Source organism: Leptinotarsa decemlineata, unplaced genomic scaffold, assembly GCF_025532065.1.
Source record: "Leptinotarsa decemlineata unplaced genomic scaffold, Ldec_3_MD MMD2_tig00026328_RagTag_RagTag, whole genome shotgun sequence".
NCBI lineage: Eukaryota > Metazoa > Arthropoda > Insecta > Coleoptera > Chrysomelidae > Leptinotarsa > Leptinotarsa decemlineata.
In genome coordinates, this window is record NW_027412688.1 from 113,631 (window position 1) to 140,755 (window position 27,125).

Consider the following 27,125-nt stretch of genomic DNA (forward strand, 5'->3'; position numbering starts at 1 on the left):
CAGCTTACAGTAGTTCGAGAGAATGAATTCATCTACATAGGCATAAAAGCATATATCATCCTACACTAATATTCTTCCCCTTTTGGGCAGGTTTGAAGAACATAAATCTTTGTTGAGATAATAGATCAAGCATCAAAAATCTAGTCTCTGATAAGTTATTTGTCCCTATCTTAATAACTAAGCTAATATGTGTGTGTCTCCCTCAAGGTGGCTTGCAGAACAAGAATGGTGTTAGAGTTCCAAACTTAGGTCTGCAGTGCTCTGTCCGTACAACAATTGTGATCGGTACAACAGCGGTTAACTACTAACTACTGCTACTACTGTATTAGGCATTCATGCAAGGATGTCTAGTCTTATAGCAATACTAACACGAGGAAGCGGTATTCAGATGAAAGAAAGCCTAAAATGAAACAATTCATATTAAATGGAAACGGTTCACTGGAAGTGATGTCCAGGACGATACGTCTGGAGTCTGGACAGAATGATCAAGCTCATTCTCTGAATATATGAGTTGTCTCGTTGATAAATATCAACTCGCCTTTAGTGTCGTGTGGCCTATAGGTTTACTTTTGTCCCAAGAAGCCAAAATTCCAATCAGTAAGATTCTGTTCTCCATAAGCAATTGAATCCAACAAGTGAGTTGAATGTTTTACCAGCATCCAAATACCAAGAATAGAAATTTCCTATTCTTATAAAAGATGATCATACTTGGTTAATCCGAAAAATCGAGATGTTTAGACATAAATTCGAAAATTAGCAAATGGCTACCAAAAGTATCACAACAAATTTTGAATCTCGGCGGCAAGACATTCATGGAACCAAAGTCGTCAATTCACCGTTCCGTGTTCCGTCAGAGCACAGAATCCTTAAAGGATTCGAATATGTGTTCGAATATAATTTATGCGTTCGAGTATATACTTGTATAATTGTTTGTCAGTGAATGAGAACTAAACGAATGACGAGGTATTAAAATATCCCAAAACTTTCAAGGATGTATTCATTTCAGGTTCAAATAGTCGTCGACTTCAAAACAGAACAAATGACAAAATGAAACCGTAACACCGTAAAGGATGAAACTGCAGTGACGTTAGTTACAAATAAAAGCGGTAAAAACATAAAGAGTTTCATTTCTCTTTTCTTCATTATGATTTCCTACCACGTAGTGACGGCTACATCCACCAATTTATTAATGATTCAATATCCATCTCTTTCAGGAATAAACGATGATACGAGCCAGTGAATAGCATATCATTTGGGACCCGTCAGCACCCGTCACAGTTGAAACTCAGCTCCGTTCACAGTTGAAACTCAGCACCCATCACAGTTGAAACTTAGCTCCCTTCACAGTTGATACTCAGCTCTCCCATCAGTTGAAACTCAACTCCTGTGGCAGTTGGAACTTGGCTCCCATCACAGTTGGAACCGGCTTCACGTCACAGTTGAAAGTTTGCTCTCATCACAGTTGGAATTCAGCTCGCGTCACAGCTGTAACCTGGCTCCCGCCACCGATTTACCATATTTGGAAAAAACACTCACGAAATCCATTTTGTGTACATCATTCACGATGATTTCTGCTTTCCTTTTAATTTTTCGTCTAAATTCTGAGTTCGGTCAGAATTTCTTCATAAAAACTGAGACTGTATTCTCATTCAAGTGAAGATTGATGAGTAAAAAGACGATAACGATCATTATCATTATTTTGATGGAATAGCATTACTGCTAATTTTCTCTTTACTTGGAAACAAATTTTAAAAAATGTCGTTCAAAGTAAGAGAGGCAAATTATGTTAGAGGCCATGGAGAAGCACTATTTCCTGGCTACAGGGAAACTTGTTGGTCCTCGAGGAAAGGATCTGTATAAAAAACATTGGGATGAATTGGCGCATGATCTGAATGCTCATTATGTAGCAGAACCTACTGAAAAATGGCAGAAGGTAAACCAAAGTCCCAAATACTTGGATTTTTTATAACTTATTAGAGCTTTCGTTTTTAGTCTTGGTCAGATCTTGAATATTCATTTAAAAAAAAGGTGCTGCAATGAGAGCTTCATTATCTCGCACTGGGGGTGGACTTGATGATGTGAAACCACCAAGTGAACTAGAACTGAAAATATTGGATTTATTAGGGAAAAACTTCGTGGGATTGAATAATCCAGAATGTGGTGGTGTACTTGTATCCCTTGAACCAGAGTCCTGCGAAAATAGTCTTGATGAACCGTAAACATCGAAGACACCTTCAACATCAAAGACTATGCCCCAGAGAGATGATGTGGAACCACCACATAAGAGACACAAAATGGACTTCCACAATGAATGTTATTCAGAATGCAGCTCAAAGCCCCCAAAATGAGGAAAAAAAATAATATATGAAAAATATTCCGTACAGAGAAGCTATAGGACGTCTCATGTTTTTAGCGGTTGTCACTCGTCCAGATATATCATTCTCAGTGAGCAGAGTTAGCAGATATTTGGAAAATCCAGGAAAGCAGCACTGGGAAGCAGTCTAACGTATTTTCAGATACCTAAAGGGTACTAAAAGTTATAGATATCTATACAATGGTGGGAGCAACGAATGTTTAAAAGCGTATTCAGATGCAGATTTTGCAGGAGTTATTGATACTAGATATTCAACAACTGGCTATGTTACTTTATTATCAGGTTGTCCAGTTACATGGACATCCTCAACGACAAAAGTGTTGCAACATCCACGACAGAATCTGAATATATTGCAGCTTGGGATGCCGCACAAGAAATAATATGGTTGAGAAGGTTGCTTAAAGAAATTGATGTTGACGTTTCAAATCCAACGGAACTTTTTGTTGATAATAGAAGTGCTATAAACTTGGTGAGCAATAATGATCATCACAAACGAAAAAAATATCACTGTTGTTTACACCCAATCAGAAAACCAGTTGGCAGATATTTTAACCAAACCCTTACCACGAGAAAAATTTTCAAGAAATCGACAAGGTCTGTGGGTAACGTCTTCGAAGTGAACAAAGAGTGGGAGTGTTGAAGTAATCCATGATCTTGTTTTTATGATTCCTTGGAAATCGTTGTTGATTGAATGAGTTTTAATGTCATTGTTAATACATAAAATGTATCGTTTGTATATTCATGATTAAAACCTAGTTCAGTAGAGTTTACAGTTCGATTTCTTACAAATTACAACAGGTAATACTGCTGGACAATTCTATCTCTAACCCTCATTCCTTCTACAGCAAATTGTCCTCTCCATTTCTCCATGAAAGCCATTTTCAATACATTCCTTTCCCGAATATTCTGAGGGAATACTATACATTCTGCACCCATCACTTCAACTATTCGAATTGATACTTCATGTATTGCTCGATGAACTGCAGTTCGACTCAAACTGCAAAAAAGTTTCCTCACCAACACCCCTTTATAGCTATATCGCCAGCTTACAGTAGGTCGAGAGAATGAATTCATCTACATAGGCATAAAAGCATATATCATCCTACACTAATATTCTTCCCCTTTTGGGCAGGTTTGAAGAACATAAATCTTTGTTGAGATAATAGATCAAGCATCAAAAATCTAGTCTCTGATAAGTTATTTGTCCCTATCTTAATAACTAAGCTTATATGTGTGTGTCTCCCTCAAGGTGGCTTGCAGGACAAGAATGGTTTTAGAGTTACAAACTTAGGTCTGCAGTGCTCTGTCCGTACAACAATTGTGATCGGTACAACAGCGGTTAACTACTAACTACTGCTACTACTGTATTAGGCATTCATGCAAGGATGTCTAGTATTATAGCAATACTAACACGAGGAAGCGGTATTCAGATGAAAGAAAGCCCAAAATGAAACAATTCATATTAGATGGAAACGGTTCACTGGAAGTGATGTCCAGGACGATACGTCTGGAGTCTGGACAGAATGATCAAGCTCATTCTCTGAATATATGAGTTGTCTCGTTGATAAATATCAACTCGCCTGTAGTGTCGTGTGGCCTATAGGTTTACTTTTGTCCCAAGAAGCCAAAATTCAAATCAGTAAGATTCTGTTCTCCATAAGCAATTGAATCCAACAAGTGAGTTGAATGTTTTACCAGCATCCAAATGCCAAGAATAGAAATTTCCTATTCTTATAAAAGATGATCATACTTGGTTAATCCGAAAAATCGAGAAGTTTAGACATAAATTCGAAAATTAGCAAATGGCTACCAAAAGTATCACAACAAATTTTGAATCTCGGCGGCAAGACATTCACGGAACCAAAGTCGTCAATTCACCGTTCCGTGTTCCGTCAGAGCACAGAATCCTTAAAGGGATTCGAATATGTGTTCGAATATAATTAATCCGTTCGAATATATCCTTGTATAGTTGTTTGTCAGTGAATGAGAACTAAACGAATGACGAGGTATTAAAATATCCCAAAACTTTCAAGGAAGTATTCATTTCAGGTTTTAATAGTCGTCGACCTCAAAACAGAACAAATGACAAAATGAAACCGTAACACCGTATCGGATGAAACTGCAGTAACGTTAGTTACAAATAAAAGCGGTAAAAACATAAAAAATTTCATTTCTCTTTTCTTCATTATGATTTCCTACCACGTAGTAACGGCTACATCCACCAATTTATTAATGATTCAATATCCATCTCTTTCAGGAATAAACGATGATACGAGCCAGTGAATAGCATATCATTTAGGACCCGTCAGCACCCGACTCACAGTTGAAACTCAGCTCCGTTCACAGTTGAAACTCAGCACCCACCACAGTTGAAACTTAGCTCCCTTCACAGTTGATACTCAACTCTCCCATCAGTTGAAACTCAACTCCTGTGGCAGTTGGAACTTGGCTCCCATCACAGTTGGAACCGGCTTCACGTCACAGTTGAAACTTTGCTCTCATCACAGTTGGAATTCAGCTCGCGTCACAGCTGTAACCTGGCTCCCGCCACCGATTTACCATATTTGGAAAAAACACTCACGAAATCCATTTTGTGTACATCATTCACAATGATTTCTGCTTTCCCCTAGTCGAACCCCTAGCTCAACCCCTAACCCAACCCCTAGTCGAACCCCTAGCCCAACCCCTAACCATACCCCTAACCTAATCCAACCAGCAAGCACGTAATATTCTTTTATGATGTGAAACGTGGCTTAAAAATGATGTTACTAATTTTGTGTGTGTACATTACTAGTTTCATTATTTAATCATACAAAACTAATAATTGGCTTATGGTAGCTGTAATATATGTACATACACAAAATAACCAGTGAAATTTTTTTTTGTCTTGAATTTATTAGATCCTATGGAGATACCCTACATTTCGTTTTATGAAAGAGAGGACATTGGCAGATCAAGATCTTCAGAGATGATGTGGTGCTGCAGGTTTTTCCGGGTTTTCCTACAGCTGAAAACGCGAATGCGTCACTTGAATCAATGGAGTCGCCCTGGAGCGCCAATAAATTTTTGTTGTTTCATAATTTCATGATTTGTATTACTTTCTTCTCTAACTTTTTCTTACATTATCATATTAATATACATTCAATTCAATTCAAGTAATAACCTAAGCTTTTCTCAAGTTAAACAATTTCAATATTGAATAGTTCAACTCAGATTAGTTTTTTTCTTTATATGTCTCATTCAATGCTACTTACCATTAAATAATATGAAATGATTCACCAGGGTTACCGTTTACCGTTTTCATTAATATTTACAGTTTTCTAGTTTCTTTTAAAGCATGTTGAAGGTAACATGGCAGCTCTGCCCACGAAGCACGAAGTTAAATGACAAGAATGACAGTATTCAGATTTAGCTTGCCCATCTCGCACAAACTACTTAGTGGTTTGTGCCATCTCGTCAAATTGTTGCATTGTTGCATACCGTAATGGAGTTTTGTTGATATTAAGTTATATTTTTGTAATTAAATAGTTGTGAAAATAATTGGGATGGTGAAATCAGAGTATGATTTTCGTAAATGTCTGCAGGGTTCGAACAGATCATCTGTAAAAATATAGTTGAAATTATTTGCTACCGAATTACTGAAAATTGCTACTGAATTTTGTTACACAGTCATGAATGTGAGTACCTACAGAGTAAACTGTTTTATTTCTTAAAAATTCACGATTTTATTATTTGAAAGTCATATTAAGGAAACTCCCTTGATGTTTGACAAAGTGTGTTTTGTTTCAGATTGAAGTTGAGGAAAATATAGAGTTGAAAATATTCGCCAGGGCGACTATTTGGCCTTTCTAATGGTTCTCAGACAGAGATATATTACAATGTCTTCCGAACAACCGTTGAAGAAGAAGCTGAGACGAGAAGATGAAAGTGATAACTCAGATGAAACAGACTTTATTAACAATTTAGCAGAAAATAGTGTACCAACAAATCTTCAAGCACTGCATCTCTCCTTACATGCGAGTTTCAATGAAGATGATATCTCGAGGAATGCATTAAATTTGCAACTTAATAGGGAAAAAGTGGTGTTTCGAACTAGTGAAAGTGCTACTGATGAGGGGGAAGAGGTTATTCTTGGATCGAATGAAGAACATGATAATATCTCGTGTAGTAGTTTGAGTAAATCAAATGAGAGTGTTAGTGAAAACATTTTAATTGAACCCGCACCTAGTATAGTAACATCAACATCCACTGTTTCCAATTCAAAGTACTTGTCCCTCTCAAACTCATTTTCCAGTTCGTCAGAGACTTTGGTCAGGACCAGTTCGTCAAGTATAAGGGCTACGAATCATGAAAGATATAATTCTACATATGCTCATTCGGATCACGAACTGCAAATTTTTGGTCTGGATGATTTTCAGAATCAACTCGTCAAACAGTGCCTTTGCAATGTACCAGAAGTAGTATTGAGGAAGCCTTTCGAAGGACAACAAGTTATTGATAGTTCTGCAGTTGGCTCAGCAATGTTATCAGAATGGCCGAGTAAAAAGGTGCTGCAGTTCTTATCGAATCTGCAGTTGTTATTCGATGTTTACCTGAAGCAGAATAATAAAGGCTTTATATGCTCTAGAATTGTAACAATTTGTGAAACTATCATAGGAAACGAATACAATTTGATTGAACAAATTATTTCTCTGTGTGAGACAAGAAATAAATACGTCAATTATTTGGCAGCTCGAGTATTCAGTAGCTTTCTGATTATAGCAAAAACCAACATAAATAACGAATGGCTGGAAACAATCGTGAACTTTTTTACTACTGAAAATATTGATTATGTGAAAATGCAGTTTGCTCTAGAAGTGATCAAACGAGTTGTGGAATGGAAAGATGTAGAGCTGCACGTATTGGAAGAGGTGGAACCTCAGGACACTTTGCAGAATTCGACGACGGAAGAGGCAAATTCAAGTTGTTCTACAGTTCCATTCAGTGACCCAGAGAGCTACGACACTTCTGCAATTAAAGGCCTAATTATAAAGAGTTTGGAATCTAAATGGCCTGAACTCATCTACAGAGTTCAGAATTTGATCTTGCACAATAGTTCTGTTCAAAGTCAGACGTGCATTCTCACCTTTTTGGCATTGTGGGAAAGTACAATATCTGTTAAAGCAAACTTGAGTGTTATTGATACCAAACCGTTTTATGCTCATCTAGAAATATTTGTCAGCATGTTGAACAGTCAGCTTCCACCGGTAGTATGGAAACAACTGCTGTCTCTTTTCAATGAAGTCCTGTGCTACGGCAGCACTTTGGCTCTGCAGGATATGTTGCCGGATGATACCTGTCAATTGGCTCACTTGATAGTAAGATATGTCAAAGATTACCGACTCTTAGATAGCTTACCCTTCAAAAGAAATGAGGGATTGACTGTGAATAGTTTTGTGGGGACTATTGCTAGTTCGCAACCAGCACAAACAAACATCGACAAAACGTTATTGCAAAAAATGGCTTTGCTGGTGCTCAAGTCTGTTGCCATTACTATAAAGGAAACCAGATCGGATAGTTCTGATTCTAGCGTAGGTTCCGATGATTCCGACTTTTATCAAGATATGCAAGTCATAGAGCGTTCCATCAGGGATGTATTGAAGAAACTTGATGTTTTCGTTAAAAACAGTTTGGAATTTCATCCGGAGACCCCATTTTCTAAAATATTGATTCATTTGTTCAGCGACCAGGACGATTATATGATCGAAGCGATGGTTTGCAGTTTGGACATAACGATTGGTATTTCATATAGGAATGCCGTCTTTCCTGATCTGATCAACATGTTAAATCCCATACATTCGTTTATAGAATTCCTAAATATTGTCAGTCACGATTCGGATATTCTTTTAGATTATTTAGTTAGCAATGAAACTTGTTTCTTGCTTTATTTGTTGAGGTTTCTGAAATATACCAAACGAAACTGGGCCAAGTTCATTAGTAGTTGTGGCGAAGGAAGTGCTCCGAGGGGCAATGAATTGGACAATACCATGACAGTGCTGATTCGGTTGAAAATGCAAATAAGTAGGTTGGTTTCCAAGGACCTCTTCCCTTACAACGTCACCCCGATTATGAGATTGCTGGAAACGTGTGAAAATTTGTATGAAGGAAATGAATTTAGCTGATGAATACAGTTATTTTAATTAAAATATTAATATTCTAATAACTAAAGTACAAAATTTGTATTGCCCTTAGTTGCAAATTGTTCATAATAATAATTTATGAGGACCTGCATATAACTTTTAGTTAATAAGTTTTGTCTGTACTGTAAGTAATTTATTTTCCATATTTATTAACTGACTATTTTTATTGTAATTAATGTATAAATATAGTTACCGCAAATAAACATATTTAAATGTAGAATTGGACTGTGTTCTGCTAACAACAATATGACATTTTATCATCCTTTTCATTATTTGTATATTTATAAATTGAAAAAAGTTATCCATAATGAATTGAACGGGTTATATTTTTAGGAGTGATTAATTTTTGGGAAAGAAAGTTTTTGGCTTTCTACTACTCCATCTTGATAGAAAAAAAGGGATGAGGGAATCTTCCAAAGAAAGGAAGTAATCAACTTGAAAATTATCCATAATCAAGTTTTAATTGTATTGAGACATATATTGTCATTGAATACAAATAAAAATCTTTGTATAACATGCAAAAGTACATAAAAATTGGAAAACGCCTTGTCAAAAAGCCAACAAAAATCCTCAAACCTCTAAAATATTGTCAAAGAACGTATTAAGCATATAGTTCACTTCATTAGCAAAAAGTGTTCTAAAGTATTTCTTGGATTTTAATAAGTTCTTTGTATTTGTTAGGGCTCGTAAAAATTGTTTATGATAATAATAGCATTTATTGACCAACAGATTGTACAATTCCCTTGCAGATCAATATTAGAATAACAAAATTTGAAAGAAAATAAAACAATGCTGCTACAAAATTGAAAATGACGAGCACAGTGTAAGAAAACAAGTAGAATATTACAGATTTCGCATTACATGATTGATTTGCTTAAGGTTATCCAAGAATAAATCACAAGTGTTGCTGATTTTGTTGAAAGCATTACACATTGTGCTGATTTCATGAGAATATTGGTCAGGAATTATCGAAAGTTAAATTGTTTCTTCCTGCGAATTGCAGTACCTTGAAATTCAGTTGGCTTAGTAAATTAGGACAGTCAATAAAATTATGAACCACTTTATGGAGGCATTAAATAGCACCTAAGCATCTTCTAAACTCCAAGCTTTCAAAGTTGAATGAGTCCATCATCAACTGGTAATATGTTCCCCCTTGTAAGTATATACCATCAACTTTAAAAGACAAATATTTGAGGATACTAATAATGTGTGAAGCATGTGAGGATTCCATATAGTAGAAAAATATAGAAACACTTGTCACAATATATTAGAGTGTGCCCTGGTGTTTTATCCATATATGCTATAGTTGTGTCAAAATTTCTCAACGTGAGAAGTGAGATTGACCCAACTACGCGCACATGTTGATCGATGGGACAAGAATCAACAACAACAAATTAAAATCTGTTTGCAGCATAAAAAGATTTTGTCTGTCTTAATCTATGTTAATGCATAGAAATTTTGTAGAGACGTACTATTTCCCAGCAACAATTGAGGTATCATGCATTTGAATTTGCTGTTAATATTTATTTTATCAATTTTCTTCCTTTAAGTCAATCATCTTTTAAGTTTTTGTGAATTGAGTGCCTCAGTAAGCGAAGGGGTTATACCACAAAATCAACTTTTTGAGAAAATGAAGATTTCATTAGAATAACATACACTAAAATAAATTATTATTCATTTTGAAAATGGATATGGGGATATTGCACATTTCCACAAGAAGCAGCACATTCCATAACCATTAAAACAACTTGTGTGGCTTAGCCCCTTCTCCGTCTCAGGCACTCAATTATGTCATATTGTTATTAAAGTTATTAACTATTAGTAAATTGGTGAAACCTATTGGGCAATAAAAAAAGTATTATTATTACTATTTAGAAAAAAATCGCTCAGACCATCAACTTTTATTTTGAGGATGTGAGCTAACCCTTAATTCTTAAATGGAATTAGGGGTCAAGTTGATACCTCATTTTTGAGTGCATCAATTTCTCTTTTAATATAAGCTACATTTTCAAATTTGATGTAATGGATTTTGAAGAATGATGTGATGAAGTATTGAAGGAAGTTACTTTTCACTAAAATTCTTGATAATGCCACTTTTATGGAAACAGAGGATCACTCTAAGCAAGCTTTTATGTTGATGATGATAATGAAAATAAATAACATTCAAAAATTCACTATTTTCCAGCAAGTAGTCAAAATGATACTCTATTGCTTCCGTACAGTAATAAAGGTGCTTCCAGATATTTAGAATCATTACTAGTGTTATAGTCTTCAGACAATTAGTGACTTAAGTCATCTAGAGATGCTGGTTGAATTTTTTAACTAATTAAGAGACAAGTAGGTGCCCAATCTTGTTGAAATATCAGTTCATTCTCAACAGTCATTATGTTCCGGAATATCTGGCGGTATCAATGTCAATGAATGGAATGTTAATGATTCATCACTACTACTTTCAATGGAAAATACCAAAAACTTTGTTAATTTTTTTAATAAGTCCCACGAACTGCAAGTCGTATATTGAAATCATTCAAGAAAAGCAATTCTTGATAAACCGCGAACTAAGTTAACCTTAAAAAAAATTATATGTAGTTACTTCTTCAAATTATAGAAAGTAAAAACATACTTCAAAAGTTTCAACAAAATTTATAAACTCTCAGTGCTATCAAAATATATTTTTCAATTTTTTCATTACAAGTTAAGAAGGATGACAAATTAGATTTTCATTAAAAAAAAAAGATATTTGACTAACTCTTCATCATTAACTGTAGATATAAATCCTCAAAAATATTCAATACTAGTCATATATACACCCATTCATTTTTATATAGTTTAATAACAATCAATTTTTGGAGAATCGTGATAAAAATAAAAAGCAAATTATTTTCAAAAACTCTCATACAAAAAGAAAATTCCTCAAAGAAGGAAATCTTTTCTGGTATTCTTAAAATTACTTGTCTAAATATTTATTTGAAATCATATAGCTAACTGTACATGAATGACTGGAACTGATGACAAAACCGTGATGGACTGGAAACTGTTCAAAGATTTCTGAAATAAAAGAATATTTTAGTAAATTGAAAGTACTTTGGAATAAACATTGACATTTAACAATGGCCTTTTTTTTCAAGTAAAACATTGATTTAAAATAATGAATAATGTTGAAACAAGGCCAAGTTGAAGATAAAATTATGTTCATTTATTACTCTTTCAGTTGGAATATTCATCACATAAAAATACAATACCTTCAGTTATCATAATCCTCATCAATACACAAATTTTCAGAGGTGTTCGGACTGAATTGTGAGAAAGGTATAAGGGGGGGCACGTTACTGCTAGGGGCTACCCTAGTTGGTAAACTGCTAACTGATCTATTTGCTGGAACAAGCTGGGGCACAGGGGAATTTTCTGATGCAATAGTTATGTGTAACTTCGGTTTGTCTTCCTGACCCAACAATCTATTGACTGAAAAATTCAGCCTTGTTGCTTCAGCTTCTACTATTTTAGGGCCATATTGAATAACAGGTGTTCTACTCGTGGAAGTGCTTTGTCGACTATAATCATTTGCTTCCATCTGGAGGGACTTCTCATTCTTTGTTGAATTTCTCGTTAATTCTTCTTCAGTATTGGACTTTTCGGAGTCGTCTGATTCCTCCATTTTAATGGAATCTTCAGTTTTGTTAGTATCCAAGTTTTCTTCAGAAATAGCATTATTTTCATTATCTTCCTGAATACTAGCGTCCGGAATATTTTTAACCAAATCTTTCAGAAAATCAAAACGACTTTCTGATAGAATACACTGTTTCATATGGGACGGAGTCAAAGTTTTTGCATTTCGGGCCTGAGTAATTTGCATGGATTTTGTCAGAAGTGATTCGACAAAAAGTTCCAAGGTTCTAGGTATTCTAAGGTTAAGAAAAACAATGATATCTGAATACAAAAAAATAAATAACTTATTCGTTGCTTACAATACATTAGAAAGTTTACAACATCCGCATATTTCATGAATTATTTCACCCACTACTGCAGAATTTACAGAAACGCCATTAAAATAGCTGAAACTCTCTATTATACTAATAGAATAAACAAAGCAAGCAATAAGTCAAAATAAACATTAAAGATAATCAATGTTCTCAGGGGAAAGGGTAGAAAGAAAAAATTGGACACGCCATTATCATCAACCGATTTCATTAAATTTTTTTGCCTAATTAGAGAAAAATTAACTGAAAATAGTCAAATTCCGTGTTATCTACGAACCTCAGAATTGAAAGGGATCTTTAGGGAGATGAAAAATAAACACGCTTCAGGAATTAACGACATCTTCTTGAATATTTTCAAAAATCTGCCAGCAATGCTTTATCAATACTAGTTGATTTACTAAATACCCCATTTAATGAAGGAGTTTTCCCAAATTTTCTCAAAAACCTCTATTGTGATTCCAATTCATGAAGGTGGAGATATTGGTATCTCTTTTAACTTTAGACTTATCTCCTTAATAACAAAACTTGCAAACATTATAGAAAACCTAGTCAAGAGAAGACTAGTCAATTTTCTTGTGAAAAATAAGATATTAAACAAATGTCAGTTTGGATTCCAGAGTAGAAAAAACACACATGATGCCATTTTTTCATTAATGCACTTTTGAGAAAACCTATTATAATTTATCAGAGTACTATAAAGATACTTTTTGATTCGACTTATGTCTACATTTTGAGTAATCAATATTGGAAATATTTGAAATACATTCTTATGGCTATTTTCTTAGTGTTGTATTGTGCTGTGTAAATACAAACTGTTTTTGTTATCTTTTTCTGTAATTTTTTGTTGTATATTCAGTATCTACTTGAAAATTATATTCACCGGACTAGAAATGTATATTATTTTATAGTGTATAGTTATATCTGACTAAATAGCGATAGCTAATATTTGTAATTTTATTTGTTTGTTTTTTTTTAATTATTATAATCAAGCCTTGTCAATAAGATATGAATCTTCAGACAATGAAGCCTATTTTGACTTTGAACAAGCCAAACTGGAGACCAAAATTTTAACATTGGTAATTTAATAATCCCATTATGGTTTAAAATAGACATTGATTCCTTTACCTCCAGGTAAATTTAAAAACAGGAAACTTTCAAAGAATGGAATAAAAAATTACATACAAAAACAAAACTTCTCTAAAAAGATGTGTAGATCAGATATCAACTAGAAGAAGAAGCATATTAGAAACTACTTTGAAACATGTAAACATTGATTAACTTCCAAATCACTTTGTACACCAAACGTTTGTACCGGAAATGAAATAGATATCATTCGCAAGAACCTTACACAATGTGAAAGAGTATTGGTATAACATTCCACTTACAAGAAAAGTTTTGAATCTCTAGGTGTACCTACTTCAAAGTATTTAGAGTACACAATTTTCAACTCAACACCAGCATCTTTTTGAATAATTTTGAAAGATGTCACTCAATTCTTGCAAAAATTTTGTCACCGATACACAGATGTGCTCTTGTCCCAATGAGAATTAGTGAAAACCATTCAAAAAACAAATCTCAACTTTTTTTTCTTTACCTATGTGAAAGGAGCTACCTATATATTGCCATTTTTTATTTTTTTGCATTTTAAATTTTTGAAAGTACGGCCTAATATTATAAAAAACGTTTAAAAGGATATAGATTATGACTGGTACTGCTTGTGCTACTTTTCCAACTTCTTCATCTGTCTGCATAATTTTTTTTATTCTTCCCTGAAAGTATTCATTAAACTGATTGATCAATTCATTAATTTCAATACTCACGGCTGGAAATCTAGCATTATACTTTTTCTTTTTCGAAGGCATATTTTTGTTATACAGTAACCTTGTTTATATCTAAACTAATCGGTCATTTGTCATTTGCCAAAAAAAAAGGTTAGGCTGTCAATGGCGTCTTCCATAAGTAAAACTATTGTCACAGTTGAAAGTTAAACTGTTGACTTCGTTTCGCATTACATGTACACATAAGAAATTGAAAATTGCATGAAGAATATTTCCCGATGCATAATAAATGTATTTTATGTTTGAAAGTGCTTTCGACTTTCCGAAATCGATAGGAAAACTAGTGCAAACTCACTGAATTTTTATCCATTGCAGACATGAGTATTAAAAAGAAGGAGGAAAAATTACACCGAGTATGCACTGTAGTTTTTCAGATTGAATCATTCACTCATTTATTTTTTCGGATTGATTCATTTCCGCCAAAAGATATTCCCGCCAGCTCTGTTCTTCGGGGCATTAAGATATCTGTATTCCATGATTTTACTCTATGTCTAATTTCAGTTTTACCAACCATTAAACATCTGGAACACGTATAACCAGCAGAGTTGCCAACCGTAGCGGCATTCCGCTACTGTAGTGGAATTTACTCGACGGTAGCGGCGTAGCGGATTTGAACATAAAGTAGCGGAATTGTCTATGATCAATATTGAAAAAAATATGGAAGAAGAGGCAGTGGACAGTACTCTCCTTCTTCTTTTCGATTCAATGACAGCACCTAAGGCTATCCGCAGACAGCACTCGAAGCTGACAGCTAATACGTTATAGTCTTAGTAGTGAGGCCTTTACATGATGAATGAGAAGAATATTTTTGAATATTTTCATTCATATGTTAAACCGTATAACCTCCAATACCTTGAAACTGAAAGTCTCGACTGTCTCGAGTAGTATAACTTATATGAAACAAATTACTGTAGAAATAAAAGATAGTTCATCTGATTATGACTCAAGCGAAAAAGCTATTGCAGTTGGAATTGACGGGAATGGGATATGTTCAAAAAATACAAAAAGTCTCGAAAACAAACTTTTTATCAACATTGTTTGTCTGATTCCAACTTGAAAGGATGGATTAGTCCTGTCGCGAATGATCATTCAAGAGCTCAGGGTGAATATACGTACGTGAACAAATTGATTTCAATTTTTACTTTTCAAAATAATTTTTTCAAGCTAAGAAATATTTGGTCGAGACGACAACTTTCAAAAATTAACTGCTGTAAACTTAGAAAATTAGGTACCATCAGTAGATGGTACTCAATAGAGTTGCGCGGTTGAAAATTATCATGATCCTGATTACTTACATTAGTGACAGTTCAGTTTGGTGGTATCTGAACGGTACACAAACTACAAACTGTAAGTTCTGTGATATTCAATTTTGGATAGGGCGCTTGAGCCAACTGATTGCGTCAATGTGGCGAAATTTTGATTCATGTGTAGCGACTTTATAGTTCTATTAGTTGGCAACACTGATAACCAGTAGATAAATCCAGTGGATTTATTCGAAATACCCATCGATGAATTTAAGAACTCGCCTGAAGCTCCAGATTTACTAGCAGACATCCTCAGAGTAATCTTTACTTTGAGGCAGACATCTTGTTAATATGACATTTACAACAACCGCCATCTCTTTGTACTAGTTTGTACTTGATTTTTCCCTCGCTTGGGGAATAACCTCTAAGTAATGTCAAAATTCAAATGTTCCAAAACAGAAAATTTTATATTTATTTTGGTTTTAATACAAATTAACTGAAATTTTGGGCCCATTTATATCTTTGAAAACTCAACTCTAACAATGCATTACTTCTTATCAGAAAATTATGGAATATTATGAAATGAATAATGTTTATTGTGAAAGTGTTTTGCATTTTTAAGAAACATTCATACCAATTGATGTATGCTTAAATTGTTTTTAGAAAATGGCACATGCTCACAGAGTGATAGTTTTGATTGATATGGATTGTTTTTATTGCCAAGTGGAAGAAAAATTGAACTCCAGTTTGAAAGGGAAACCTATCGCTGTTGTTCAGTATAATGCTTGGAGAGGGGGAGGGTAAGCAGTCTTCTTTGTTTCTCATCAAATTCTATATAGCTGTCTTCAGATGTCAAAAAAGGCCATTCGAATCTTGGCAAATCTTAACATTAATGGAAACAGTAAAACCATTCGGACACTAATAATTACCATACAAGATCAGCTGATCTCTACAGCTGTTTGCTGTAGAAACTTGCTATATGTTGATCAACAACTAAAAAGTTTTTACTTGAACATTACTTCTATGATGCATATTAGCTTAGCTACTATTTTGAAGCTTTGATTCATATGGTAGGACGGTAGCCGGTTGGGTTGACCCAGGTGGTTTGTTCCACTCACTCAATCGACCGCTTCCTATCATCCAACCCTAGCTAGAAATGAACTTTAAAAGGTGAGGCCTCATTAATCCTTGTCTCGCACGAGTTTCGACTTCCGAGAGCTGGCAACTTGGGGAGCCTCACTTATCTGTCGATCCCATATGGTGTCTTCGTAAGGGAAGATGTCATCGCCCTTGTTAACTTGTCCTTCAAAGTCAGTTGAGATCAGCAATAGAATTGAATTTGTGGTTCACCCTCTCACCACTGGTGAGACTTATGGTGAGTCTGAAAAGTGGTGTCTGGTGATGGATCACAAATGTATTGTGTTTGGGATCTGTTTTTTCAACATGAAATAAAGTACTCTATATTGAAAATAGGATAATCGCAGTCAACTATCCGGCCAGAGGAATGGGTGTCACAAGGCATATGAGGGGTAATGAGGCAAAAGAGAAGTGTCCAGAGATCGTTTTAGCAAGAGTTCCACAAGTTCGTGGCAAAGCTGATTTGACAAAGTGAGTAGGCAATACTACTATAAGTTTTTGCCAGCCATTTATTAGAAATTTGTGAAAATTTTAGACAAACTTCTAGAAAGAAGCGTAAAGTATATTTCATAACAGTTTTTTTTTTAAATCAGGTACAGAGAGGCAGGAAAGAGAGTTGCAGAAGTATTACAAACTTTCACATTACGTCTTGAAAGAGCATCCATAGATGAAGCCTATCTGGATATTACAGAACTTGTTGATAGAAGAAAGAATGATGCCGAATCTAGTGGATATTTGTCTATTGATAGAATGAAAAATACCTTTGTAGTTGGTTATGACACCCAGAACTTTTTAGAAAATATGGAATTATCTGAAAGCAATTTCAGATTAGCTCTTGGGGGAGTTATTGTAGAAGAAATAAGAGAAAAAGTGTTCATCGAAACAGGTTTGTAGATTCGATAAATTTTCATTGGAGATATACATTAAAAATATGTTTCAGGTTATGAATGTTCAGCGGGAATAGCACACAATAAAATTTTGGCCAAACTTGTATGCGGATTACACAAACCAAATAAACAAACTATATTGCCCCAAGAATCGGTAGAATTATTGTATAAAGATTTATCAGTTAAAAAAATTAAAAGTTTAGGAGGTAAATTTGGAGACCTTTTGTCTGAGGAACTTCAAATATCTAACATGGGAGAACTTATACGATTCAGCGAAAAAGAATTGATTAAAAGATTTGATGAAAAGAATGGGTAAAGTTACAAAAAAAATTATAAAATTGTTCCTAAAATGAAATATCTCAAAAGTTATTATTTTTATTATTTGTAGTAAATGGTTATTCAATATTGCCAGAGGAATTGACTTGGATCCAGTAACGACGAGACTTGTTTCGAAATCCATTGGTTGCTGTAAAAGATTTCCTGGAGTAAATTGTTTGACCACTCAAGATGATGTAGAACATTGGTTGAATGAATTGGCTTCAGAAATTTCCGAGAGGCTGGAGAAGGACTTGGAAGAGAATAATAGACGGGCAAAGCAGATGGTCATTAGTTTTGCACAGAAAATTAATAAAAAGGAGATAAGTAGTTCCCGCACGCACTACCTCAGTTGTTACGATCAAAGAAAAATTGTCCAAGACAGTATAGAAGTTGTGAGAAAGTTCTGTCAAAATATTGACGGGTCATACAAAATAACATTCCTTGGAATAAGCGTCGGAAACTTTCAAGACACTAAAAGTAATATGAATATAACATCATTTTTCAAAAAAGTTAGTCCATCTCAGATATCTTCCACTGATGAAACCTTTCATGGGAAAATAAAAAATGGGATATCTCTTGAAAATTCAGCATCTTATTCTGATGCAAAATTTCCTTTTTCATCTCATCAAGATGAAAGCGAAATTGAGAATGAAGTCAATCCAATAGATAAAGAGTGTGATCCGGAAAATCTGTCAGTATATTCTGCTTCAACTGATGATCTTGATGAAGAGCCTACAAATTATATTTGCTATGAAGATATTTATCCTGAGTCAGTTTCTAAAAGTCCTCTTAGTAATTCATTCGAGGTAACTTCCAATGTTCACAACGAATCAGTTTTCAGAGAAATTAATTTCCTTGAGAATAGTGAAGAGGAAGATAAAAGCAAAATATCTACCCAGTCTTTTTTTAATGAGTACTTTGAAAAATCTCTTGAAAGTGGCGTATCGATGATTGAACCTAAGTATAGTGAAGATGAAAATCGTGTAAATGTCTCAATGCCTGAAGAAACTTCTGACGAAATTTTTCAGAATGTGCAAAGTTATACAAATTGTGATGAACGTGTCTGCCCTAAATGTAGTAAACAAATTGAAATCACTGAGATGCAATCACATATGGACTTTCACTTTGCTCTAGAAATAGTAAAACAAGAGGCACATTTGTATGCACCTCAAAAACGCCTCCATATAGAAAAAGGAGTTGATATACATAAAAACAAAGGTAAAAGAAAAATATCACCTGAAGTGAAATCTTCACTAAAAGGTGCGTCATCTAAGACTAGCTTGAAAAGAAAAGTCAGTAATGCCAAACCGATATCATCATTTTTCGCAAAGTCTGAGAAACTGAACGAAGAAAATAGCAAATATTGTTCTGATTGCGACAAAAGGATTCCACTGCCTGACTTCTCAATTCACACAGATTATCATGTGGCAAAAAGAATTCATGTTGAAATGAATGTGTCTCTGCCACAATTAAAGAATGGAAATTAGTCAAAAAATGTACTGTCAAGAATAGAAAGAATTTTATAGTTTTGAAATTTTAGCACTTTTTAGCTTTCATTCGGTCATGTATATATTTTTATAATAAATGTTTGCTGCACAAAGTACTTTCTGACATATTGACCTCATTATATCTTGCAAAAAGTGTTTCTTCAATAATGGGCCTAATCTATAAATGTGAAAGTCACTGACCTAACACTCACTCATTCATCTGCTTATCCGTACTGGTAAGTCCTAGGAAGCTAAAATTTGGTATATAGGTGCTTCTTAGGTCTTAGATGCGTACTAAGAAAGGACTTTCAAATATTCCAATTGGGGCGCCTCTCGTGGGTATAAAAGGGGAGCATTTACATATGAAAATTACCTTTTCATCACTGTTTCTCTGTACCGCTACGTTATTACTATATTGAAAATTCATTATAATTTTATAAACCTATTTAAATTTAATTTCAAGTATGTGTATTGTTATAAGGAGACAAGAACTTGGGTACTTATCGTTTACTGTTTTATTCATTTACTAATTATTTCAAATTAAATTCTGTTGAGCGAAAAAAGTTATTATTATTTATTGTTGGTATTCTAGATTTATGCCTTATTTTCGTATGGTTATGTGAATCAGTGAAGTTTGACTATTCATTTTTCATCAAGTCTCTTATATTTGCTTATTGTATTGACGAATTTTATTTGATTTACATATTCATAGAGTTGATGTTTTGTTACTTTCATACTCGTAATATCAAATTGAACCTCTGAATTTCTGTGTAAGTATTTATGGAAAGTTTTAATATTTAGTCACAATCATATTGGTTCAATTAGATTAGGACAGAGACTGTGATTGAAATTGTTACATGTATAACCACAGTATTTTGTATACAGAAATACTGTGGTATAACTATGCACCGAGAGTTACGTATTTTTAAAGTAGCATTTATTAACTATAAGTGTTTTCTGATGCTCATGGATTCTAAATGTATTCGTCTGTAATTCAAATATAATCGTTTAGCATTGAAACGATGACGTCACACCAAAGAAACTTATTCAAAACTAGCATGACGTTGGTTCTTCTTTTTTTTCCATTAGTGGCTTCAGCCAGGAGTTCCAGGTGGAGCCCGCATTGAAGTGGGTCTGAGTCGGACCCAACCACAGCTGGATTTACGCTAAAACAAAGTTCAACTGTAATTTGAAGTCATTAACGAGCAATGTCCGACTGCACTAGAGTATAAGCACCACTGTGAGTGATACACTACGGTTATGTATATGACCACTACAATCAGGTCATGATTGGCTAAGCACTACATGCCCCCAAGTATTAGGACTGTCTTGGTCACTAGAGCTTTATATTAGATGCAATTAGAAATTGGGAGATGGTGATATGTGTTTGAAAAAGATGTCGTGGAAGGTAAGAGGCTGAATTGTTGAGGAAGGGCTAATGGACAGAGGCATGTAGCGTTTGTATATTGTGAAAATTGTTGAAACAGGCAAAAAATATTTGTAGGAAAGTCTGTATTTCCCCACATTTACAACGGTCGTCATCAACTATCTTAAGTTTGGGGAGATGCGCTTTACTAAAGAAATATGTGCTACTAATTCTGCACATATTGACGTTTTGTAAGGTTGTGGTACAGAGGGAAAGTAAAGTTTGGCTTTAAATTGTTCGTCCCTACTATATTGATAGGGTCAGTCTGTAGTATTTAACTGGTCTACTTTAGTTGATGTAGATTGACTGGTCGATTGTACCTTGGACAGTGGAGTCACTTGAGTATTTTTATTATTTTTTAATACTTCTCTCTATAGTCTGCTTGAATGATTAGAGAGAGGAGTTTTTCCAATATTGGCTAATATATCGGCTGTATCGTTACCCTTGCCAAATGTATACTACCGTGAGGTTGGTTTTGAACAGTTAAATGTATACTGTTCACGTTAAGAAGAGAATGACGTCATTTTTGGTAATTTTGTATATCCAACATAACAACGTTAAAATTCCCACTGAAATGCGTTCAACAGCAATGAAACTAGTAACATTTCATTTTGTAAGTTGCTCAAGTGATAGTAAAATTTCAGATGTTGTCGAATCGAAAGAAACTCAACTGTCAGTCTTTCTTTTCAGAACTAATCATTTCGTTTGATAAGACCTGCGTATATTCAATATGTCTGAATCATTATCGAAATAGTCCCAACAAATATTAAAGTAAGTAAGGATAATAGCAATAAAACATATCAATGGTACAAAAAAATTTAAAAGTTCGAAATAGTGCACATGTTGGCAACGCCGTAACTTGTCATCTTGTGACGTCATTCTCTTCTTAACGCGAACAACCGAGTTCACTGGTTCTTCTTCTTTTTTTCCATTAATGGCTTTAGCTGTCAGGGCTATCCAGCCAGGAGTTCCAGGATCATGTTCCAGATGGAGCCCACACTAAAGTGGATCTGAGTTGGACCCAAACCCTACCTGGTTTTGCGCTAAAACAAAGTTCGATTGTAGTTTGAGGTCAGTTAACAAGCAATATCCGTCTACACTAGAGTGTAAACACTAATGTGAGGTGATGCACTACGGTTACGTGTATGGACTACGATCAGGTCATGATTGGCGAAGCACTGCATGCGCACAAGTATTAGGTCTGTCTTGATCACTACAGCTTTATATTGGATGCAATCAGGAATTTGGATATGGTTTGTATGTTAGATGGTGATATATGTTTGAAAAATATACTGGTTTTGAAATGGAATTTGACGTTACGTCTATTGTCAGTTTCTGTTTTATTTTGATCGTTATAGTTTATAAAATGCTGTAAACCTTTCATCAAATACGTTGTAAGGATGTACAAAATGAAGCTACGAAATCATTACTTGCACAAATACGATTCTAATTGAAGTTAGAGAAAATTGAAAAGTTTGTTTTTATTATTGATTTTGACATCTGGCACAAATTAAATCACTTCATTCTGACCAATCTTATTATTAATGACGTCACTACAAATCGTTTCTAAATAGACGCTCGAATACGATTATACTCCAGAAAACACCTTCGCTCCATTGAGTCTGTGATCTGTGTGCTATTGTGTGGTGGTGCCAGTGACGTCATAATATGGCCTAATAATTAAAGAGAGAAAATTGACTCCGAAAACTAAAAAAAGATGAAAGGGTTCACGTTTTGGCATTTACGTCACTCATACACAACTTCAGATACAATGTCACGATGTTTTATGTGTTGCTTATTTCCATGTGAAAATTTTGGGATTTGATTGGTCACATGATATAACGCATGGCCAAGACGTTGTGTGATCCGCAGGTGGAATTGTTTAATCTGTGGTAACAGTGACATCAGTCCATAATACCACCCTATATATGTAAAATATTATTATTATTATTATTATCATTTCTATGGTTCACCTCCACATTTTCAAAACGCTTAATTTTTTATTATTTTGATTGAGCAGAAGAGCGAATAAATTTTGGCGGTAATGACATATATGGAATAAAATTAGTGTGAACAAAACACCTATAATAAATATTTTGTTCAATAACAAAATATCACTATGTATTTTACTGATAGGGTGATAGTTCTTGTGGATATTGATTGTTTTTATTGCCAGGTAGAAGAACAATTAAACCCTAATTTGCAAAACAAACCAGTTGCTGTTGTACAATATAATACTTGGAGAGAAGGAGGGTGAGGAGTATACTACCAGACTTCATACTTACTAATATTCCCAACGTTTATAATTCCTTTTAATCCAACATCCCCAGTTTTTAAAAAAGGTCCTCAAATACTTTTGATATTCATTGATTTGGAGGTGGATTCATGCATCAGTCTAAAGTTGCAAGTTTCAAGTCTGAGAATCACATAGATTGACATGAGAAGTATGTAAATGTGATATAACATAAAGGTTGCCTCTGAAAAATCACTGATCCAACTTATTATTTACTACTTGCAACTTATAAGGCACGAATCATGAATTCACCCTAACTATTTTGTCTTTTCTTGCCTATTTTAGAATCATTGCGGCCAACTATTTGGCTAGAGAAAAAGGAGTGACCAAAGGTCTATGGTGCTACGAAGCAAAAGAGAAGTGTCCAGAAATTTTATTTGCGACTGTATCTCAAATTCGGGGAAGAGCTGATCTTACCAAGTAAGTGGAAATTCAAATTGAAATAACATTTAATTACATCCAAAGTATTCCACTTTTGTAACTTGTTGAATTATAATAATAAATCAGAATGTCTTATACAGGTATAGAGAAGCTGGAAAACAAGTTGCAAATGTTTTGCAAGCATTCACTTCCCTCCTGGAGAGAGCATCCGTGGATGAAGCATATTTGGACATTACAGAAGAGGTGAACAAAAGATTGACAAAATATATTGAACAAATTTCTTTAGACAAACTCCCAAATACTCATGTTGTTGGATATGTTGTTAAAGATTTTTTGGATAATATCATGAACAGTAGGGAGTTTTCTGAGAGCAACTATAAGTTGGCTATGGGAGCCCTAATTGCTGAAGAGATCAGAAGAGACGTATTCGAAAAAACAGGTAATTATTTTTGAGTGATTAAAAGTGAATCATCTAAAATATTTTGCAATGATCTACCTTCCATTCCAGATAAGAACCAAATTTTTACTTTGGAAGTCTGTTGAGTGTTTCTGAAATATGAATGAATAAACTCAAATATATACTTTTAATTGTTCTGGTTTTCACCTAATATTATAATTATATTAAACATGTTCATTTGATAAGTTTAATTTGGAACTTCTGGCATGAAAATAATCGAATGATAACACTTTTTTCTCACCAGAGCAAAAATGCTGCCTCTCAGCATGCGTTTCGCTAATCAAGTTTGCATCATCTGGAGAGACTAAAATACTACAGTTATGCTGACTTGATTAGTGAATCGTGTGTCGAGAAACAGCATTTCTGTTCAGGCAAGAAAATAGTTTTTTCAATGAATACATGCTCCTATGTTTGCTGTATTAAATAAACAATTTTAGGGTACAGATGTTCTGCAGGCATTGCTCACAATAAAATTCTAGCAAAACTTGCTTGCGGACTGAACAAACCAAATGCACAGACTATTTTTCCGCAAGAGTCAGTAATCGAATATTTCAAAAATTTACCACTTGAGAAAATCAAAAGTTTAGGGGGGAAATTTGGTAAAAACATCTCAGAAGAATTGCAGATTTTGCATATTGGTGAATTGATGAAGTTTACTGAAAAAGAATTGATACAGAAATTTGAAGAGAAAACTGGGTAAGTTGAAAAAACAAAGACATTAATTTTTCTAATGATTTGTTTCCAGCAAGTGGTTATACAATATTGCACGAGGTGTAGATTTGGAACCGGTCAAATCTCGGATTATATCTAAATCGATCAGTTGTTGCAAAAGATTTCCTGGAAAAAACTGTTTGATATCATCAGGAAGCGTTGAGAAATGGATGAATGAATTGGCATTAGAGATTTCTGAAAGATTAGAAAAAGACATGGAAGAAAATAGTAGAAAGGCGAAGCAGATTGTCATTAGTTTCTCTCAATTCATCGGGAGTAAAAATATTAGCGGTTCAAAAACGATTTCTTTAAACTCCTATGAACATTCAAAAATACGAGAAGACTGTTTAAATACCATCAGAAAATTCTGTTCCAAATCAGATGGAACTTTTAATAATATAACATACTTGGGATTGAGTTCAGGAAACTTTCAAAATTTACCAAAAAAATCCAGTATAAAATCTTTTTTGAATAACTCTAATAATATTTTTCAAAAGATACTTGACAAGAATACTGATGAAGATACCAACGTGACAAGTTCGGTAATTCATAGTGATGATCAAAAAGTTGAAAATGAACAATACAATGTTTCCTCACAGAATCCCTCATGTACTGAGGAATGGAAATGGGAACCTTTCAAGAAAATTAGTGATGCTAACGAATATTCACATTGCTCCACGGACATCGAGTTGGAAGGTAATTTTCAAATTATATAATTATGTAATAAAATTATTTCAAAATACCCCATTGATCCATATTCAAACTATATACACCGGTGCTTATATTGTGGTTTTCGGTCAGAAAAATGATTACTTCTGAACATTGAATAATACTCATCTCATGTTATGTTTCTAGTTACACTCATTTGGTCATTGTTTTATCAAAAAAACTGTCCCAATCCTATTTTGAAATCGAGATATGAACTTCATTATGAATCAGTATGTATCAGTGTGTATCAGTATGTATGTATTTTAACGTGTTGTACTGACATGTCCTATACGTTGTTAACGTCTCAAAGGATAAATAAATATTATTATTATTATTATTATAATAAACTTGGATCACTAGCGAAACGAATTTTTTTCTCAGAGTTGCCCAGTTTGAAAGTTAAGGAGGGACTATTTACGTACTGTACTTATATATTTAAATGTACTTGTATGTATTTTTTTCAATCTGTGTATACAGTTCAAATTTTTAACAAATTCTTTTCTTATATCTAATTTAGTTGATTATTTATGTCAAGTTTGAATTAACATGCCCGATACCATGTAGTTGGTCTCTGCAACAAATAAATTTCTTTCTATCATTGATTTTTTAAAGGCACTTTATTTTTCAGATATTACAAACATTGAGAAAGAACCCGAGTCATTTTTTAATGAGTATTTCAAAAGTAACAGCATTATTAACGAAACATTTGACAATTCATTTCACAATGAAACTACTATCAGTGAAACTGAATTAGAAAAGAATGTGTCATTAAATGAGGAGCAAGTATTACAAACAAATGAATCAATTGTTGATAACTTGGAGACGAACGATATGACAAAGGTTAATGATAACGAAAAGTGTGTCTCACATTTGGATGAAGAATATGCTTCAAGTAGTACCAAAATTCACCAGAAGTCTGGAATAAAAAATGCGATTGAGTCAAAAAGCATGGAGCATAAAGAAAAACAGTTGGATGATGAAAAGGTGCGCAGTCAAGGATTTAAAAGAAAATCTGGTCAGTCAGTGCCGTTATTAGAATTCTTGAAAAAATATGATGACTTGAACGAAGATAATAGCGAATATTGCTCTGAGTGTAAAAAAAGAATAAAACTAGAAGATATAACATTTCACAGTGACTACCACCTGGCTCGAAAATTACACCATCAAATAAATTATTCGCATGTTGAGAAAGAAACGGAACAATCCTCAAAAAGAAATTGCTCTTTGAAAACTAGAAATAATAAGAAGAAAAGTGAAGTAAGCATTCTGAAGTACTTGAATATGAATATACCTTGAAATATATTTTAATGAATATTTACTTGTGTAATTATTTTATCACTGAATTACCACAAGTTTCAAATTTTGGTCCATTATTATTACTTTTAGTAGAAAGAATGCGACACTAAGCAGTGAGTTGACGCAGGGTAGTGCACCCGACTCACGATCGAAAGGTAGTGAGTTTGATCCCTACCTCGATAAGATATTTTTCTTAAGAGAATTTAGTTGAAATTGGGATGATTCTTTAACGTTACATGCCAAAAGCTACGATAATCTCTCCGAGGAGTTATTAACAATGACTACTCAGAACACAAGGCTAATGACGAAAGCAGTCGATGCCGTTGACACAAAAAACTACCAATTGTATTAACAATGATGACTCAGTAACAACATTCATGTTGGGCATGTGGACTTTTATTATATATGAAGA

The 27,125-nt window shown here is 34.0% G+C and overlaps 4 protein-coding genes and 1 long non-coding RNA gene across 6 annotated transcripts; 4 read left to right on the top strand and 1 right to left on the bottom strand.

Annotated features, from left to right (window-relative positions):
• Positions 1-1,611: 1,611 nt before the first annotated feature.
• LOC141485584 (uncharacterized) lies at positions 1,612-3,139 on the top strand. Its single transcript, XR_012467297.1, has 2 exons — positions 1,612-1,933; positions 1,993-3,139. It is a non-coding gene; the product is annotated as an uncharacterized lncRNA (long non-coding RNA).
• Positions 3,140-5,787: 2,648 nt separating this feature from the next.
• lin (protein lines homolog) lies at positions 5,788-8,773 on the top strand. 2 transcript variants are annotated; one of them, XM_074182745.1, is made up of 2 exons: positions 5,788-6,051; positions 6,149-8,773. In XM_074182745.1, the coding sequence occupies exon 2, from the start codon at positions 6,226-6,228 to the stop codon at positions 8,533-8,535; it is 2,310 nt and encodes a 769-aa protein (XP_074038846.1). In that variant the 5' UTR covers positions 5,788-6,051; positions 6,149-6,225; the 3' UTR covers positions 8,536-8,773. The 2 variants fall into 2 exon arrangements, with proteins under 2 accessions (XP_074038846.1, XP_023026509.2); XM_023170741.2 differs by having other exon boundaries at positions 6,164-8,773.
• A 2,431-nt stretch (positions 8,774-11,204) lies between these two features.
• NC2alpha (negative cofactor 2 alpha) lies at positions 11,205-14,693 on the bottom strand. Its single transcript, XM_023170764.2, has 4 exons — positions 14,351-14,693; positions 14,227-14,299; positions 11,796-12,450; positions 11,205-11,601 (listed from the first exon to the last, which is right to left on the bottom strand). The coding sequence occupies exons 1-3, from the start codon at positions 14,390-14,392 to the stop codon at positions 11,798-11,800; spliced, it is 768 nt and encodes a 255-aa protein (XP_023026532.1). The 5' UTR covers positions 14,393-14,693; the 3' UTR covers positions 11,205-11,601; positions 11,796-11,797.
• Positions 14,694-16,046: 1,353 nt separating this feature from the next.
• On the top strand, positions 16,047-19,557 carry LOC111514504 (DNA polymerase eta). The gene is made up of 6 exons (XM_023170739.2): positions 16,047-16,210; positions 16,276-16,412; positions 17,086-17,220; positions 17,343-17,635; positions 17,690-17,948; positions 18,025-19,557. Exons 1-6 carry the CDS (start codon positions 16,202-16,204, stop codon positions 19,439-19,441), a joined length of 2,250 nt encoding a protein of 749 aa, XP_023026507.1. The 5' UTR covers positions 16,047-16,201; the 3' UTR covers positions 19,442-19,557.
• A 3,077-nt stretch (positions 19,558-22,634) lies between these two features.
• LOC111514538 (DNA polymerase eta) lies at positions 22,635-26,731 on the top strand. Its single transcript, XM_023170793.2, has 6 exons — positions 22,635-23,120; positions 23,446-23,580; positions 23,682-23,980; positions 24,436-24,694; positions 24,744-25,405; positions 26,046-26,731. The coding sequence occupies exons 1-6, from the start codon at positions 22,987-22,989 to the stop codon at positions 26,711-26,713; spliced, it is 2,157 nt and encodes a 718-aa protein (XP_023026561.2). The 5' UTR covers positions 22,635-22,986; the 3' UTR covers positions 26,714-26,731.
• Positions 26,732-27,125: the final 394 nt, after the last annotated feature.